The sequence below is a fragment of the Leptonychotes weddellii genome, chromosome 1 (assembly GCF_054177405.1).
Source record: "Leptonychotes weddellii isolate Sample4059 chromosome 1, ASM5417740v2, whole genome shotgun sequence".
Classification (NCBI taxonomy): Eukaryota; Metazoa; Chordata; class Mammalia; order Carnivora; family Phocidae; genus Leptonychotes; species Leptonychotes weddellii.
The window spans coordinates 134,367,358-134,387,165 of NC_138369.1; the positions used below are offsets into that span (position 1 = coordinate 134,367,358).

The window sequence follows — 19,808 nt, forward strand, 5'->3', positions numbered from 1 at the left end:
GTACTATGTTGAATAAAAGTGGTGAGAGTGGACATCCTTGTTTTAATTCCTGATCTTAGGGGGAAAGCTCTCAGTTTTTCACCACTGAGTATAATGTCACTGTGGGTTTTTCATAGATGGCCTTCAGTATGTTGAGGTAAATTCCCTCTAAACCTACTTTGTTGAGGGTCTTTATCATGAAAGGATGCTGTGCTTTGTCAAATGCTTTTTCTGCATCTATTGAAATATTTTTTTTATACTTTCTGTTGTTGTGATCTATCACATTAATTGATTTGAAAACATTTCAGCACCCTTGCATCCCAGGAAGAAATCCCACTTGACTGTGGTGAAATTTTTTTTATGTATTGTTGGATTTGGTTTGCTAATAGTTTGTTGAGGATTTTTGCATCTATGTTCATCAGAGATACTGGCCTGTAGTTCTCTTGTTTTGTAGCATCTTTATCTGGTTTTGGTATCAGGGTACAGCTGGCCTCATAAAATACATTTGAAAGCTTTCCTTCCTCTTCTATTTTTCAGAATAGTTTGAGAAGAATAGGTATTAACTCTTCTTTAAATGTTTGTAGAATTCACCTGTGAAGCCATCTGGTCCTAAACTTTTGTTGGAAGTTTTTTGGTTACAGAGTCATCTCCCATGCTGGTGATCAATCTTCAAATTGTTTATTTCTTCCTGATCTAGTTTGGAGAGGTTATATATTTCTTGGAATTTATCCATTTCTTCTAGGGTGTCCAACTTGTTAGCATATACTTCTTCATAATAATCTCATAACCCTTGCTATATCTGTGGTATTATTTCTGTTTCTGTTATTTTTGTTTCGGTTTCTGTTATTTCTCCTCTTTCTTTTCTAATTTTGTTTGAGTCTTCTGTCTCTGTCTCTCCCCCCCCCTTTTTTTTTTTGGATGAGTATGGCTAAAGGTTTATCAATTTTGTTGATCTTTTCAAAGAACCAGCTCCTGGTTTCCTTGAGTTCTTGTTTTTTAGTTTCTTTTATTTATTTCTTCTCTTTATTACTTCCTTCCTTCTGGTTTTGGGTTTTGCTTGTTATTTTTCTAGCTTCTTTAGGTGTAAAGTTAGATTGTTTGAGATTTTTCTTCCTTCTTGAGGTTGGCTTGTACTGCTATAATCTTCCTTAGAACAGATTTTGCTACATCCCAAAGATTTTGGATCATTGTGTTTTCATTTCATTTATCTCCATGTATTTTTTGATTTCTTGGTTGACCCATTCATTGTTTAGTAGCATGTTATCTAACCTCTATGTATGTGTCTTCTTTCCAGATTTTTTCCTGTAGTTGGTTTCTAGTTTCATAGCATTGTAGTTGGAGTAGATGCACAAGATGACTTCAAACTTTCGAAATTTGTTGAGAATCATTTTGTGGCCTAACGTGATCTATTCTGGAGAATGTTCGATGTGTGCTTGAAAAGAATGCCTATTTCACTGTTTTAGGATGGAAAGTTCTGAGTATCTCTTAGATCCATCTGGTCCACTGTGTCATTCAAACACTGTTTTCTTGGTTTTATTCTTTGGATGATCTATCCATTGATTATGTGGGGTGTTAATGTTCCCTACTATTATTGTTTTACTATCAATTACTCTCTTTATGTATGTTAATAGCTGCTTTATGTGTTTGAGTGCTCCCATGTTGGATGCATAAATATTTACAATTGTTGTATCTTCTTGTTGGATTATTGTTCCCTTTATGATTATGTAGTGTCTTTGTTTCTTGTTACAGTCTTTGTTTTCAAGTCTACTTTGTCTGAACTAAGTGTAGCTACCCGGGTTTGCTTTTCACTTCCCTTTGCATGATAAATGCTTTTGCATCTCTTCACTTTCAATCTGCATATGTCTTTAGGTCTGAAATGAGTCTTTTATAGGCAGCATATAGATGGGTCTTGGTTTTTTATCCATTCTATGACCCTACGTCTTTTGATTGGAACATTTAGTCCATTTACATTCAAAGTAATTATTGACAGGTAAGTGACAAATATCAGTAAGTACATGTTTTATGGTTGTTTTTGTAGTTCTTCTCTGTTTCTTTCTTCTCTTACTCTTTTCTCTCCTGGTTTGCTGGCTTTCTTTAGTGATATACCTGGATTCCCCTCTCTATTTTTTGTATATATATTACTGGTTTTTGTTTTGTGGTTACTATTAGGTTGATATGTAACATCTTATACAAATAGCAGTCTATATTAACTTGTTGGTCGCTTAAGTTTGAACCCATTCTAAAAGCACTAAATTTTTATTCCTCTCCCTGTCACATTTTAAGTATATGGTGTCATACATATTTTATATCCTTTTATTTTGTGAATCTCTTGACTGATTTTTATAGACATACTTAATTTTACAGGTTTTTTGTGTCCTACTTTTCTTACTCCTGCTTATGGTCTTTCCTTTCCATTCACAGAGTCCCCATTAACATTTCATGTAAGGCTGATTTAGTGGTCATGAATTCCTCCAACTTTTGTCCGTCTGGCAAACTCTTTCTCTACCCTATTTCGTTCTATTCTGAATGATAGTTTTGTTGGATGGAGTATTCTTGGTTGCAGGTTTTTCTATTTCAGCACTTTGAATATATCATGCCACTCCCTTCTGGCCTGAAATGTTTCTGCTGAAAAATCAGCTAGTTATCTTACAGGGTATTTCTTGTATGTAACTACTTTTTTTTCTTGCTGCTTTAAAAAATTTTTAGCACTACTTTTTGCCATTTTAATTACCATGTGCCTTGGTGTGGACCTCCTTGGGTTTTGATTTTGATGGGGGAGCTTTGTGCCTCCTGAATCTGGATTTCTGTTTCCTTCTCTACATTTGGGAAGATTTCAGCTTTATTCCTTCAAATAAAATTTTCTCCGCCCCCCCACCCGTCTTCTCCTTCTTGAATCCTTATAATGCAAATGTTATTACACTTGATGGTGTGGTTGAGTTTCCTTAATCTATTTTCATTTTTTTTAAAATGAATTTTTTTCTCTCCTGTTCAGCTTGATTGCCTTCCATTACTCTATCCTCCAAGTCACTGATGTATTCTGCTTCCTCTCGGGTACTATTTTTTCCCCTCTAGTGAATTTTTAACTTCAGTTATTGAGTTCTTCATCTCTGATTGGTTCTTTTTTATGTTTTCTATCTCTTTGTTGAGTGTCTCACTGAGTCCTTCACTCTTTTCTCCATTCCAGTAAGTATGTTTATGACCATTACTTTAATTCTCTATCAGGCATATTGCTTATCTCTGTTTCATTTAGCTTCCTTGTGATTTTTGTCCTGTCCTTTCATTTGGGACACATTCTTCTGTCTCCTCATTTTGTCCAACTCTCTGTGTCTGTTATCTATGTGCTATGAAAGTCAGCTACATCTCTGGCTCTTGAAAGTCATGGACATATGAAGAGGTGGTCCTATAGTGCCCTGCAGTAGAATGCCCCCTGTTCACCAGACCCTGGCATTCAGGGGTGTCTCCTATGTGTGTTGTGTGTGCCCTATTGTTGTGGCTGAGTCGTATCTACCTTCAGTTTAGTTGTCTGCAAAGTTTCTCTGCCTGTTGTGGGCAGGGTTTGGTCCCTGTGTTGTTAGGGCCAGTCTGGGGTTACCATGGGCTTGATTTTGGTCAGCACAGAGGTTTGCCAGAGCTGTGATCACAATGAACTACAGGCATTCTCCCTGCGTTGACCCCTGGGAGGCTTTCATTGGTGGGTGAGGCCTACAGTCAGACCAGATATCTGCCCACTGCTGGGTTCACAGTTGAACTGATGTGTGTGTGATTATTTTTCCCTTTCCTTGGGGCAGGAGTCAGTTTGGAGTGGTGCTGGTACACGGGCTGCTTGCATAATGCCAGGTTTGTGACACTGCTTTACATGAACTCCTGCTAAGTGGGGTGGTTGGGAGAAGGCAGATCCAAAGGGGAACATGGGGATGGGGCACATTGTTAGCAAGCTAAGTGGAGAGTGTGTGTGTACTTTGCTGGTCCTTGTAGGTATCTGTTTATCTAGGCTGGGGTTGAGGGAGGAAAATGGCCCTGACAGCACTTTTGTTTTTGAAGAAATCTCCTAGCACATGTTCTGAGATTAGTAAACCTTCTCATACACTCATACTGCTGCTTCCATGATGTATCCCAGTGGGGCTGTTTGTTTGTTATGCTGTCTCTTTAAGGGTGGGGACTGATTCCTATTGCCCTCTGGCTCTCCTAGAGCCAAGCCGCTGATTTATAAAGTTCCAGGTGTTGAGTCTTGCTGATTGTAAGACTTGTGAGGTTAAGACCCTCTGGTTTTCAAAGCCAAATGTTAAGGGGATTCATCTTCCCAGTGCAGGTCCCCTGTGTCTGGGGTATCTGGTGTAGGGTCTGCTGCTTTCCTTTCTCCATGCTTGCGGTGTCCCTCCCATGGACAGTGTCATGGGTCAGTTTGATTCCTGACCTGTCTCCGCCCTTCCTACCATTTTTGATGTGGTCTCTTCCCTACATTTAGGTGTTGAGAGTGTGTTCTGCCAGTTTTCAGGTTGCTTTCTGGGTTATTTACACTGATGTGGGTGTTATCTAGGTGTAACCATGGGACAAGGTGAGCTTAGGATCTTCCCACTTGGCTATCTTTCCTGGAAGTTATTTCATTTAAATATTGATCTTCTGGTTGCACCCCTCTCTCTGGTTACCTGTCTATCACCAATAGCCTGAAAGCTCCAGAAAAGTATTTTTTTGGGGGGGGTGTTTTTTTTTTGAGGGGGGAGGTTGGGCAGAGGGAGAGGGAGAATCTCAAGCAGACTCCATGCTGAGTGTGGAGCCAGACGTGGTGCTTGATCTCAAGACCCTGAGATCATGACCTGAGCCGAAATCAAGAGTCAGATGCTTAACCGACTGAGTCACCCAGGTGCCCCAAGAACATTTTTTAAGACATTTTTTTTACTTTCTCTATTGACTAAAAGCATCAGTCTTCAAAACATGCCACTTTTGACCAGTAAGTGCAGATATTTATACTTAGATACAGGCCTGGCAGAAACAGAAGTTATCTGTGGCACAGGCAGAGCAGCAGAACAGATTTAAGCCCTTCAAGCAACTCAACTTTCCAACACCCACTTTGTATGTGTCCCACCTCCAAAAGGCTAGTACAGTTTGAAAATTCTGCATATTGTCAACATTTGCTTTATGTCTTAAAAAAAAAAAAATCACAAAATACACCTCTTTGGGGAACTTCCTCTTGAAGGTTTGGCTTTTGATACTCTGTCACACTTACTAGAACTGCACCCCATCTATACTCGAGGTGATTATATTCTGGAGTCAGACAGCATGAAGAGAACTTGACAAGCTCTGAAATAAGAAAACTCGGTGATTCTCCTTCAGAAATTTCTTCTACTTCTGCTCATTTTAAATCTCAGGGATATTGAAAATAGTTTATATCTTTCAAAGTGAAGCATTACATTGGCTTACCTTTTTCTTTGACAAAGTCCTTTTGTACCTCTGGGATCAGGAAACTATAAACTAACTCAGCAACAATCTCCTCTGACTGAAGCTGAGTTCGACTAAAAAATAAAAAAAAAAAACACAATTTCCTTTGTTGCCTTGAGCTGCTGATTTCTACTTAAGTTCTCCTTGCTTGTGTAAGGGACTCCACTGCTCAAATCCCACCACTGCCTTTTCCTTGATTAAGTTGTCTGAAATATTGTACTCCTGATGGGCTTGGTTAACTTCATGCAGATTCAGATGTGACCCTGTTCTTCAGTTAACCTGCCTGCCAGGAAGGGAATGTTAGAGATATAATTTATACAAGAAGCCAAAACCTTTGGGGTGGAGTAATATTGCACATAATTACTCACATTGCTTTCGTGCTTTGTGGTATTCTAAAAGTAATATGTTAGTGATCCAGACTGCAGAGGATAACTGAAAATTCTACTCCCAGCGCTCCTGCCTCACAAAGGTTTAGGCATGTTGACTTCTAAAGAGTTATGCAATTAAAACAATGGACACTGAAGCAGGAGATATATACTTGTTTCTCCTTGGTGGTAAAATCTAAAGCTCTTGGAAAATACATATGAGTAACAGCAAATGGGCTGTCCATTCTGCCGTCTGCTCTCTTGTACCAACCGAATCTCCATTTCATAAGCAATGTCATTGATTTCCTCAGCCATCTTCTCAATTTCTGCCCTGGCTTGTTCTTCTGCCGTGCTCTCTTCGGTATTCAGTATTATGTCTTCCAGATAGGAAGTTACAGTGCTTTGGTGAACTTTAATCACCTGCAAAAAATAAAAATACCCCTGTTACTGAGAACAGGAATACGACTGTAAACAAGACCAAAAAAATGAACAAACATTGGCTGACCTATTTCTTTCATTAAGTCAATAGTCCCCTCATTAATCATTCCTTTTTTTTTTTTTTTTTCCTGTCTGGTCAGTTTCTAGCCCACCTACCTACCCATTCTGGGCAGCCCCCATCCATCTAGCCCATTTTAGAATTATGGGTCTTACTTAGGGTGGGCAATACAACGCTGCAGAAAGATCATGGGCTTCAGGCAATAACCCTATTTTGGATCCTGGCTTTGTTCTTTCCAGCAATGTGACTTGGTCAAACGACCCAACTGTGGCAGAAACTAAGAGGTATTTCCCAATGTCCTTTCTCTCCTTCCTCTTTGTAACAGAGCCCCTGAGTTTTAGCTGCGCCAACACATGTCTAGAATAAAGATTACATTTCCTAGTAACCATAGTTCTGGTTGAGGGAGTACAGGCAGTCATCTGTGCACTTTCTAGAAAGGATTCTTTTTTTTTTTTTTTTTAGAGAGAGAGCACAACCAGGTGGGGGAGAGAGATAATCTTAAGCAGGCTCCACCCCAGCGTGTAGCCCGAGGCGGGGCTCAATCTCACAACCCTGAGATATGACCTGAGCTGAAATCAAGAGTTGGACACTTAACCAACTGAGCCACTCACACGCACCTAGAAAGGATTCTTAAAGGGAGAAACCTAGCTTATTTTTTTTTTCTCTTTTCACTTCTCATTTCATGGGGACATAATGCTGGAGCACCAGAAGTCATCTTAAACTGCCATGAGGACCATGCCTCAAGGACAGAAAAGTGGAAAGCTAGAAGGATCCTGGGTCTCTGATGAATTTTTGAACTATCATACGCTGGACTGCTGCTTTTTTAAGCTTTCTGAAATTGTGAACTAGAACACACATTTTCAAAAGTGCACAGTGAGAGATGTACTGTGCACTGAATTAGGGGAAAGCCAGTACCCATGCAGCCCCTGCTAGAATTCTAGAAGGCCACTATGGGTTCTTCCTGACCACAGATCCTTTCTACTGTCATGATTCTATGGTAAACATTCCCTTTTCTTTACAGTTTTCCTAAGTATGCAATCATAAATAGCTAGAATATGGATTATAGACTGTTACACATTGTAGATGATCTGCCACTGACCACATGTAACTCAAAAATTCTTAAGCTGTGTAGAGGGAGAGCAATCTGTTTGGTTTAAAAAAAAAACTTGAAACACACACACAACAAATACTATTCATGAATCAATCCTAATTCCATAAGAATTGGGTAAATCCTGAAAATCTCAGATCAAGTAAGAAGATCTCAAATGGACACTTTTTTTTTTTTTTTTTAAACTGAGTATCCGCACATACAATTCAGACAGCCCTCTTCGACAGGAAATTTTTTAAGGTCCAGGTTGGTTCTCTCTCTCTTTCCCACATGGCCCACATCTGGTCCAGGGGAGACCCCCACACAGCCTTCGCCTTGACATACTCTGGGTGTGCTAGCCACCCATACGACCTCATGTGTGCCCACCTCCAAAGCAGCCAGCTGGCCCAGCTCCCCTCCTCTCCATTCTTAGGGGGTCAGACACCCTAAATGAAAGAATACATATCAAGCTCGCAATGACTACAGGAAAAGAAACCAACCTCTGGGTGTGTTTTGGTGTGTGTGTGTGTGTTGGGGAGTAGGATGGGTAGTCATAGCACAGTTCGCTTTAAAGGAATCTTCTTCATAAATCCCCTCCAATTTTAACGCTTGAGCTCTTCTATTCTTGATGAGGGTGAGTACTTTGAGATATTACTAGCTCCTTGAACTTCCTCTGAATTTACATCTTGCTCACTTTGCAATTTCATACCCATTATATCTTGGTCAGAATTCCAATTTACCAACCTGGTGCTCTAGTTTATATCTTTAGCCAAAACCTCTCTTCTAAATTCCATCTTGTTGATCCACCTGCTGAAATGACACCTCCACTAGAATGTCTCGAACCTAATAAAAATCAAATTCCTGATTCCACCCCTGCCCCTAAATTAATTCCATGCTCCGCTTTCCCACATCAAAAAACAGTACTATCATCTCCCCAGTTGCTTAAGCCAGAAACTGGACATCTTCCTTGACTTCTTCCTGTTTCTCATTGGCCTTAACCACTTCCACAGCCTCTTTCCTGATCTCCTTGTTTCCACTCTGTCCTCCTTCCAACCTATTCTCCACACAGCAAGCAGGGTAACCTGTTTAAAATGTGTCACTGGGCCCCACCTGTTTGCTTCAGGAAACTTACTATATTTTCTAATTCTACACATATTTGCATGTTAGACAGTAATTAAGCTCCAGGAGAAAAGGGACCATGTCTGGTTTCTCCCCTCCGAAGTATCCCACAGTGCCTAGCATATCGTAAGAACTCAATACATATTTGTAGAACACAATGAAAAACAAAAAACAAGTGCCATTTCATATCATGAGTTTCCTCTGGTTTGATTTGGCTCCTTACAAGTAGCTTCCAGACATCCAGCTGCACCCCCACTTGCCTCCTTAAATATCTGGTCCTCCTCCCGCAGGCGCCTTTGCTCGACTTGGCGCCGACCACTCTCTTCAGCTTCTCGCATCCTCCGCTGCCGCTCGGCCAGCATGGCAAAAGCATGGATCCTCCTCTCTTCCTGCAGTCTCACAAGCTCTTTAGACAGGAAGTCAAACATGTCCGCCAGCACCCTTCCTTCCAGTCCAGCCAAGTGGTTTTCAACCACTGAGACCTTAAAAATAATAGTAAATTTTCAAGGATACAAATTCTGCTAAGCATGGGGATGTATAAGGAGGGATGCTGGATTACCCAGAGCTGGTGACAGTCACTTCACTTTCAGAATGCACTTAGTGTTTATTAGGAATATTATCACTAGGTTGGCGTCATCCCAAGGGCTCTTACTAAGAAAACTTATGATACAAACTTAGACATGAGAAAGTGGATTGCTGTCAGTCACTGACAGATTACAGCCCTCAAATTATGAGGGGGATTTAGCAAAACATTTGTTAATACCCACACAAATTGATTTTCTTCTTTCATTTTTATCCAGAAGGTACTTCTATCTTCCCAGACATGAAGGGAAATGTCAAGGTTTTTATTAAAAAATTTTTCTGGAGTTCAATAAAAAAGAGTCTTCTAGAAATTCACTCATGACACCTTTTAATTTTTTAATCCTTGGTCCTTTGACACGAGTTTGGGGAATTATAAGATCTTGAATAGCATGAAAGTAGAAAACTGTGGTACTATATTCTTTTAAATAACTTCAAAGTCATTAAGAACTATCTTTGAAACAGAGCAGGAAAAAGCCTACAGGTCTATGTAATCATTGAGGTAAAGTCGGGGCCTGGAGTTCTCTGGCAGGAATAAGCCACAGTATCTATTTATGGATCCGTCTGTCCTGGCTTTGACACATGGAGAATAAAAGTGTTTAAGAAGACTGAATCCTTTGCAACTTCATCTTGTTCCTTTTCCTATCCTTAGGTCTAAGGGAAAGGGCCCTTCTCCCAGTCATATGCTCCCTCAGCCTTGACAGTTCTTGCTATGCTGGGTTCTTCTCTGGTTTGCATCCAAAGGGAGGAAACCCACATAGGTCTCAAAGGTGGTGAGGCTACCATGTGAGACTGTCATTCAAGCGTGGACGTTAGCCCCAACACCCTCCCTCACCTCCTCCCAGCCCACACATACTTCCTAACCACAAAGTTCAGCTTTACTTATATGATAGGGGGAGGTGGAAAGAAAGGGCCACACTAAGAGTGCCTCACATTTATAAACAGTGGTCATTCAGCCCAGAGACCACAAACGGATTCTCTCCTTGTCTCAGGATTACAAGCTCCCTCAGCTGGGGGGGCAGATGCAACCTTTAAAATCCCAAGATGGCTACCTGTTCACATGCAGCCTCCTCCCTCAGCAAGAAATTTGAGTATGCTAAGGTAGTGTAATCTAATTTGAAAATTAAGTAAAAATATTTAGGAAGGTGATTTTTCTGTGATCATATCATGCAGTGCATTACATAATTGGGAACTGTGCATTTTCTGTACTTTTCCCCATAGAAAATAGGAGGAAAGGAGATAGAAGTGAGGTGCCCCCTCCCTCAGACTCCTGCATATCATTGGTGTATCTAGGTACAGTGGAAGGTAAGCAGGGCGAGTCCTTTGTTAAGTGACAGCTCTCTTTCCATTAATGCCTCCTTTAGCTCTTAGCTCGCATGATATCCTACTAACTGGGACAGATGGGTAAAAAGCCTGGACTGGCTTAGGTGCACCTGCCAATAAAGTCTATAATCAGAAATTTCGAAGGGCCAAGAAGGGCATTTTTCTATCCTGGTGCTTCCAGGGCATTCTGCTCACATCTGAACAGAAGCACAGCCCTGTCTCTATCATTTCCAGGACCCTCAGACATCCAGATTCGGAGACTCTGGTGTCACATTCCGTTCTTTCTCTGTCCCTCCGTTGGGTCTCACAGCCTGTGGCTTTCTTCTTCCCTCCCCTACACCATCAACCCCAACTCAGAGACCATCCACAAGCCTGGTGTCACGTAAAAGGAATAACGTGCTCATTTTCAAGCTGCTTACCCTTTGTGCCCAGTCCCCCATGGCACAAGCGTTATGTGCATTACTAAGGGTGGGTTATATTAACTTCACTATTAGCTTTCTTATAACACTAAACTCTCTGTAAATTGATTCTTTTTCATGTTGATTTACAGGTAAGTGGGAGAGATAATAAAAGCATGTCTACTCTGTAGTCAGCACCATTAAAAACTGTATACGTGGACAAATGGCAGAAGAAAATAGGAAAACATCTACAATTGTTGGGGTAAAGAGGCAATTAGCAGCTGTGGTCAGGTGACATTGATGAAAGTCAGAGAATACCATGAGATATCAACATATTTAATATGCAGTTTAACCAGCTCCAAAACTCATAAACAAGTGCCAATATTTTGAAATAAATCTTGTGTCTCTTCTTTTTTGCTTTTATTACTTTTCATTCTGCTGAGCTCCCACTAAAATACAGTAGAATCACCAAATATTTAAGAAAATTGGAAGGAAAAACCTTTTTAAAATGTGGTGTTTCTTTTTTCCTTTTTTTTTTTTCTTGCAAATAAAATAAGACCATATTCAGTTCAGCGAGGGCACACCCCATTCCAATTCTGGACTGAGGCAGCACTGTTTAAAAACGTCGGCTGGGACAGAGTGATGGGCCTGGGGGTATGTTTCTTTTTTGTCATTTCATTTACTGTTGTGATACTGCCACTTGTGCAAGAATAAAGATCCGGGGGGACAACACAAGGAGAAAGAACAGGAAAGAACCTTGTGCTCGTGCAAGTTCCTCTGCCGCTGTAAGGCCAGTGTCACCTGCTTCTCGGCTTTCTTCAGCAGCCTGTCGTCCTCTTGCAGTGCGTGGCTGGTGCGCAGCTCCTGGATCAACTCCAGTCGCTTCTCCTTCCCTTCAAACATCTGTATCAAATCAAATCAGAAAGAGACTTGCGAGTTGGCATCCCCTGTGCACGGCACTAGGACTCATGCAGTGACTGGTGAGGCACTTGCGAACAGGGGGCTCGGACCTGCCTTCCCGCCCGAGCAGGGATGCTCCCCAGAGCTGAGAGTTCTCCTGCTGCTCAGGTCGAGAAAGAGCTTACTTAGCAGTTGTTTACTCGATTTCTCAAAATGCCTCTCCAAGACAAAGCGGTTACTATAGGGTCATATTAAGAAACTAGACCCTCCCCTTCATTTTCTGTGCTCCTTCCCTAAGACGCCCGAGGATGGTATTTTTCATAGCCATGCTTTCTTTACCAAGAGATCTGCCCCTGGTTTGTAATACGTAATGTGTTGTGACATTTTTCCTGGGGAAATAAGGAGAGTAGAGAATAATGCTGAACACAAGATGCTCACCCAGCTTCCCTGGACATACTAATTATAACTGAGTCTCTTATGAGTTACAGCTGTATGAGGAGAAAAAAATTTTTTTTTGCTGATGCTTTGTAATCAGTCCATTTTAAAATTGAAGTGTGCTTGCACAAATAATGTGGCAAAGGCTTTACAGTCAGGAAGACCAGAGTTGAATTTGCTACCAGGTAATATAATCTCAGACTCACACCGCTTGCCTATAAAATAGGATAACTGATAGAAAAAAATGAGATGATCTATGTGAAGCAAAGAATATATAATGTGAGCTTATAGTATGGGTTCAAAACTCTAGTTAGTATTACTTAGCTATTTATTATTCAGGTATTGCTAGCTATATACAAACTCAAATAATTATGACTTTGTGGAAAGTTAGGGAATCCACTTGGTCTGTGATGCCTTAATAGTCAAAATTCAGAAGCACGTGGCTGGCTCGGTCAGTAGAGCACACAACTCTTGATCTCGGGCAGTCATGAGTTCAAGCCCCATGTTGGGTGTAGAGATTACTTAAATAAATGAACTTTTTAAAATAAGTCCAAGTTCAGGTAAGAAAATTGGTGGATTTAGTGATTCTAAGGAGGATATTAATTTCACTTTGCCTCGGTTACAACTGTGACAAACAGCAGGCAGGTCCTTTCTCTCCTTGACACTGCCACCCACTTGGGCAAACTATGACAGTAGAAGGAAATGGGTAGGTAATTCAAGAGTATATAGTTCCAGGGGCACCTGGGTGGCTCAGTCATTGAGCGTCTGCCTTCAGCTCGAGTCATGATCCCAGGGTCCTGGGATTGAGCCCCGCATCAGGCTCCCTGCTCGGTGGGAAGCCTGCTTCTCCCTCTCCCACTCCCCCTGCTTGTGTTCCCTCTCTTGCTGTGTCTCTCTCTGTCAAATAAACAAAATCTTTAAAAAAAAAAAAGAGTATATAGTTCCATCAGACAGCAGGGTGCAAGAGGGAATTCACCCCAAGGAACCGAGTACATATGCATTCTATAAATCTATTCTCAAAGGAGAAGCACAGGACCAGTGGTTGGACCCTACGCACCGTGTTCTGAACGACTCTTCCCCGGAGTAACTTTTGAAGGTAGATCACAGCCATCTCTATATCTTCTTCTTCCTAAAAGAACAAAGTAAGAACCAAGCAGCTTGAGAAGAGCAACGGTCAGCATCAAATTTTTTTTGAAAACTTAGATCAAGCAAAAGACACTGTGCTAGATGCCAGAAAGATTTAAAGAGAAATAAATAAGGCCTACACTCTCATTGAACATACAGTATCTTAAATGTTACTTACTGTATTGTTAAAATTATTTTTTATCATAAGACATCATTAAAAAAATCATATCAAAAGCAAAAAATTCATTCTAATCTCTATACTCCTTTCTAGTAAAATCTTTCTTGAAGCAACAAGTATTGCTTATAACATCCATTTTGCAATAGTTTTTTCGTGTTTAATCGCGAGTAGACAAGGAATACAGCTAGTCTGTGTCAGAGTCTAGAGTAAGGTGCTTCTCACAAGAATTTAGATAAGATGGTAAAATCAGAATGGACAAGACTAACCATCTACAAAAATCACCTTAAGTAACTATGTGTCAAAAGCAGAAAGCAGAGCCTGCAAATCAACTTAAAGTGGCTCTGAATGCAAAAGAAAGCAACAGAAATCAATAGCATAAACACATCCAAGACAATGTGTTAACCACAGGGAGTGACTGGGACAAAGTCTAGAAAGGGGGATGTCCAGAAGCACATACTGGCCAGTCAGTGGGAGTACTGGAGCAATGTCTCCGCACAGGTGACCCTTCAGGAGCGCTAATGAGATCTCCTGTTAACATCCCTCCCTCTGATAAAGCACATTCTCAATAGGATCTGGCGTCTTGTGAGAACTGCCCTATACTGGGAGACAGTGGGCTGAGGAGAAGGGCTGCTAAGAAGAATATCCTCATCTACCAAGCAGGCAGTTATCCTTCTGTCAAGCAGTACATCTGTACTGTGGCATCTTTAGCAGTTTCTTGGGGAGGGGGTTGCTGTCTAGTCCAAGTCTGTCCTTAATCCTGACTGACTCTGGTACCCTGCCCAAACTGAGTCTGGAGATCTATGAAGGTGAGGTATGACCCTGGTCAGGGTGAACTCTTTGAGCCAGTCTATCTCAGAAGCCAGACTGTCCTCATGACATCTCTGGCACTTCACTCCTCTCTCACACCAGCTGTCATAGCCACCTCCCCATGTGGTAAGATGGTTATGGTAACTGATCATCATTCGACCTTTTTTTATTTGACATGCATGAGGATTACCTTCTGATGCCTATTTTTCTTAGGAAGATTTCATTTTGCTTATTTGTGTGTGTCTGATGTTGAAGCATAAGAAGAAATGCCATGTAAGTCAGATCTTGAAAAGATAACCCTGTTAAATTAGATTTGTTTTTAACCCAAAGTATAAGAATAAACAGATAGCAATACTGGATTTAGCATTTCAAATAAAGTTTCAAACTTACACTGGAACTCATTTCCAAGGTTGGAGTTGGAAGCCGAGGTTGAGGTAGAGCCTTTCTTTGAAGAAAGCGCAGAACTTTCTTTGGTTCAAGAACTCTATTCTTCTTATCCAATATTGCCTGGAATAACACCAACTAGTGTCATTTACCTCCTTTGTATTTTCTTCCACTACTCGATCTAGGCCACAGATCGAATATCGATCAGAAATAATCTTCACGGAGCGCCTGGGTGGCTCAGTCTGTTAAGCCGCTGCCTTTGGCTCAGGTCATGATCCCGGGATCCTGGGATCGAGCCCCGCATCAGGCTCCCTGCTCAGCGGGGAGCCTGCTTCTCCCTCTCCCTCTGCCTGCCTCTCTGCCTACTTGTTCTCGCTCTCTCTCTGTCAAATAAATGAATAAAATCTTCAAAAAAAAAAAAAAAAGAATCTTCACTATGGCTATGCTAGGACAGTTTGAGAAAGGCCAAAACTGGGTGCCTGTATGACCCAAGGGATGGTATGATATTCCCTAAACATCAGCTAACATTGAATAAACCGGGTACATATTCTAGGTTTATCCATCTTAATCAAAGATTCGGAGGATTTAAAAAAGATTTTTTTTTGAGATTTTAAAAGGTTTTGTTGCGTGTATGCAAGCAAAACCCCCAACTCCTATTCCTCCACAAGAGCCAATTAGCTGTTTAAAATAAGTGCCTGGGCAATAGAAAATTTCCCTGTGCCACAAATGATGGAAATATTGGTATGGAACTGAGGAACATTAAATGGCAATTGTCTCCTAGTGAAGAAAGAGCTTTCCTTTGACTGTGAAGGCCTGCACCTCACGTTTTCTGAAAATGAACTTGTTTCCTTGTGAAAGAGTGTGTGTGTGTGTGTTTTGATTTCAACATACATTTTTATTGATTTTACTTTTGATCACCAAAAGTCCCCCAAATTATATATGACATAAGGTTTTGTTCATTGGTTCTATTTTCATCCATAGGGAGATACTTTTAACTTAAAAATATCAAAAAGTCTGATCTCTGTCATTTAAAGATCATACTTTAGAATTATGTTTTTCATCATATAATTTTTACATTAGTTTTCCCACAGACAACAGAGAGAAGTGATAAAATAAGCACTAAGCCAAAACTTGAAATTAATAAAAATAGGCAAGTGGAGTAAAATTTGAAACCACAAGAAATTATTGTGGTTTTAACAGAACCCCTGAGTTTCTACAAAATAAAACTGACACTAAATACATAACAGCTCTAATATAGACCAGCTCTACAATAACCACAGCTACTGAATCACCAGAAAGCAGCAGCAGTCTAAAAACTAGTAATTCTAAACTCTGGCATCTCTTGAGTGCGTTGCCCTGAAGAGCACCACATGAAACCATTTTAAGACCAATCATTCATAATATGTTGGTAAGGATCTGGGAAAACAGGCACTCTCACACATTCAGCAATTAGTACATCACTTATGTAAGAAAATTTGTCAGTAGCCATCAAAACTATAAATGCAGGTATATTGTGGACCAGCAATTTATGTCTAGGGGTCTTCTTCTAGATATGTTCATACATGTACCAAATTATATGGAAACAAGATTACTCAATGCAGCATTATTTTTGATGCAAAAAAGTTGGGACAATACAAATATCCATCAAGAGGGAACTGGGTAGATGTGGTACATTTATATGATGACATATCGTGCAAAAAAAATGATGTAACACAATTATGGGATAATCTCCAAGATATATTAAATAATAAAAGCACAATAATAATAAAAATACAGAACAGTGTGTATTATATATTAACATTTGGGTAAAAAAGTTTAAGAAGATACTTACAGGTATTTGTATTTTTTTATATATTTCTAAATATACACATACACATGTGCATATCTCTACACATAGAGAGATATATAGATACAAATATATTTGCTTGTATAGAGAGATATATAGATACAAATATATTTGCTTGTAAGATATCTCTGGAAGGAAAGATCTGAAACTAAAAAACACTGGTTTCCTCCAAAGAAGGAACTGCATAGCTGGGAGACAGGGAGAGAAGGTTTACATTTAATACTCTTGTATAATTCATGAATTTTGAACAATGTGGATATTTTTCCCAGTCACTAAATACATTCTAAATATAAAAGAAAGAAACAAATAATTTAAATTTTGAAAAAAAGCAATTGGATTTTCACAGTTAAAAGAAAAATGTTTGGTCAAGAAGTCCAATGCAATTTATAAAACCAACAAATAAAAATATTTGAGAATTCCTTCAATCTGTCTTATTGTCTTGAAAGGTAAAGCTCTCAGAGAGAGAGGCGGGGGGGCGGGGGGGAGGCGGGAATATGAGAATACCAAGGAAATGCTGTTACCAAACAATACATTTTAACATGCTTAAAAGACAAACAGGTTAGGCAACTGAGTTCAATCCATGGTTTTCATAAACAGAAGAAAGAACTCATTGGTACACTCTTTTAATCTGCTTTAGGACATAAGCAATTTAATAATTTTTCAAAAATATATTCCAACCTAAATTATACCAAGAATAGCGTGAAAATACTGTACTGTGGAAATTATTTTATACTATTCTAGATATTTCTCCTCCATGATTACTATGACATAGCTCATACAGTATTTTTTAAGCCTTATATCACCTGTATCTTCATATTTCTATGAGTCTGGATTCTCAAAATAATGTAACCATAAGACTAAGCAGATACATTGTCTGGACGTAAACCTAATGTTTAGTAACTCTCTTTAATTCAAACCAATATTCCAAACTGACAGACTCCATATAATGGCATCTCATCCCAAAGCCAAGAGGACAGATAAAAACAAGGACAATAAAAGAATGTGAATCCTCTGACAATATCAGCTACAACAAACATTAAGCATAGCCCAACATCTAGCCAGATCAATATAAATCCCACACTATAGCCTATTTACCTCAGTTCCTATTGCTTGATAATAGATGTCAGGCTATCAACAAAAAAAGCTAAAAGGCATTCCAAACGCAAGGAAAAAAAACAAAAAACAAAAACCACAGTCTAAAGAGAGAAGTAACCATCAAAACCAGAGTCAGATATGACATAAATGTTGGAATTATCAGACAGAAAATTTAAAACAACAATGATTAATATGTTAAGAGCTCTAATGGAAAAGGGAGATGACATGCAAGAACAGATGAGTAATGTAAGCAGAGATAGAACTCAAAGAATCAAAAGGAAAGGCTAGAAGTCAAAACACTATAACACTATAACAGAAATGAAGAATGCTGTCAATGGGCTCATTGGTAGACTCAACACAGATAAAGAAAGAATCCAGGAACTTGAAGATATGTCAATAAAAACTTCCCAAACTGAAATGCAAAGAGAAACAAAGAAATAGAACAAAACATCCAAGAACTGTGAGACAATATCAAAAGGAGTAATATGTATAACTGGAATACCAACCAGATGGAGAAGAAAGAGAGAATGCAGAATAAATATTTGAAATAATAATGGCTGGAAACTTTCCTAAAGTACTGACAAACACCAACCCACAGATCCAGAAAGCTTAGAGAACACCAAGCAAGACCTTAAAAAACAACAAAACAAAACAAAACACACAAACAAAAACACCTCAGGCATATAATATTTAGAGAAAACCAAACACAGAGAAGTTTGAAAGAAGCCAGAGAGAAAACACATCTTAGCTACTGAGGAACAAAGATAAAATTTACAGTGGAATTCTAGTCAGAAACCATCCATGTGGGATGTCTGACTGCCCCAGTCAGTTAAGCCTCTGCCTTTGGCTCAGGTCTTGATCTCAGAGTCCTGGAATCAAGCCCCACATCAGGCTCCCTGCTCAGTGCGGAGTCTGCTTCTCCCTCTCCCTCCCTCTCTGCCTCTCTCCCTGCTCATTCTCTCTATCTCTCAAATAAATAAAATCTTAAAAGAAAGCATCCATGCAGAGTAGAGTGAAATCTGAAGTGTTGAAAAAAACCCCGACCAACCTAGAATTCTACACACAATAAAAACATTATTCAAAACTGAAAAGATCACAATCTTAAACTTACATGTTTCATAGGATACTATCAAAGTAAAAAGACATCCCACAGAATGGGAGGAAAATCTGCAAATCATATATCTGACAACGGTATAGTCCTCAGAATATATACAGAACTCTTACAACTCAACAATAAATAGACATTAAAAGTAATGTCTATAATAAACAATAAAGACAACCCAATTGGGGTGCCTGGGTGGCTCAGTCGTTAAGCATCTGTCTTCAGCTCAGGCCATGATCCCAGGGTCCTGGGATCAAGCCCCACATTGGGCTCCCTGCTCCGTGGGAAGCCTGCTTCTCCCTCTCCCACTCCCCCTGCTCGTGTTCCCTCTCTCGCTGTGTCTCTCTCTGTCAAATAAATAAATAAAATCTTAAAAAAAAAAAAAACAAAAACGACAACCCAATTAAAAAATAAGCAAAGGATCTGAATAGACATTTCTCCAAAAAAGATATACAAATGACCTGGCGTGCCTGGGTGGCTCAGTCGGTTAAGCATCTGTCTCCGGCTCAGGTCATGATCTCAGGGTCCTGGGATCAAGCCCTGCATCGGGAAGCCTGCTTCTCCCTCTCCCTCTGTCCCTTCCCCTGCCTCATGCTCACTCTCTCTCTCATGTTGTCTCTCTCAAATAAATAAAATCTTAAGAAAAAAAAAGATATACAAATGACCAGAAGGCACATGAAAAAGATTAATCATTAAACTCATTAATCATTAGACAAATGCAAATCTAAACCATAATGAGATACCACCCAGGTATCTCACTGGGTGATCTAGGATGGCTATAATAAAAAAGATGGGCAGTAATAAGTGATGGCAAAAATATGGAGAAATTAGAATCCTCAAACATTCCTGGTGGGAATGTAAAACAGTGTAGACACTTTTGAAACAGTCTAGCAGTTCCTCAAAAAGTAAAACCATTACCTGGTTTTCCATTCCATTCCATTCCATTCCTAAGTATAGAGTCAAGAGAACTGAAAAACTTATGTCCACACAAAAATCTGTACACAAATGTGCATAGCAGCATGATTTATAATAGATAAAAAGTAGAAACAACTCAAATTTCTACCAACTGTATCAACTGATGAGCAGGTAAACAAAATGTAATATATCCACACAATGGAATATCATATAGTCATAAAAAGTGATGAGGTACCTAC

General features: G+C 39.7%; 1 protein-coding gene across 5 annotated transcripts in view; it reads right to left on the bottom strand.

The window, feature by feature from the left end:
• The window catches only part of CFAP91 (cilia and flagella associated protein 91), a 103,663-nt gene that overhangs the window by 17,079 nt on the left and 66,776 nt on the right, over positions 1 to 19,808 (bottom strand). For all 5 annotated transcript variants that reach the window (XM_081833428.1, XM_081833415.1, XM_081833424.1 and 2 more), the window contains exons 11-16: positions 14,618 to 14,734; positions 13,175 to 13,246; positions 11,539 to 11,685; positions 8,743 to 8,964; positions 6,052 to 6,200; positions 5,398 to 5,489 (exon numbers count right to left, since the gene is read on the bottom strand). In XM_081833428.1, coding sequence (XP_081689554.1) covers positions 5,398 to 5,489; positions 6,052 to 6,200; positions 8,743 to 8,964; positions 11,539 to 11,685; positions 13,175 to 13,246; positions 14,618 to 14,734 — 799 coding nt within the window. The remainder of the gene's footprint in view (positions 1 to 5,397; positions 5,490 to 6,051; positions 6,201 to 8,742; positions 8,965 to 11,538; positions 11,686 to 13,174; positions 13,247 to 14,617; positions 14,735 to 19,808) is intronic.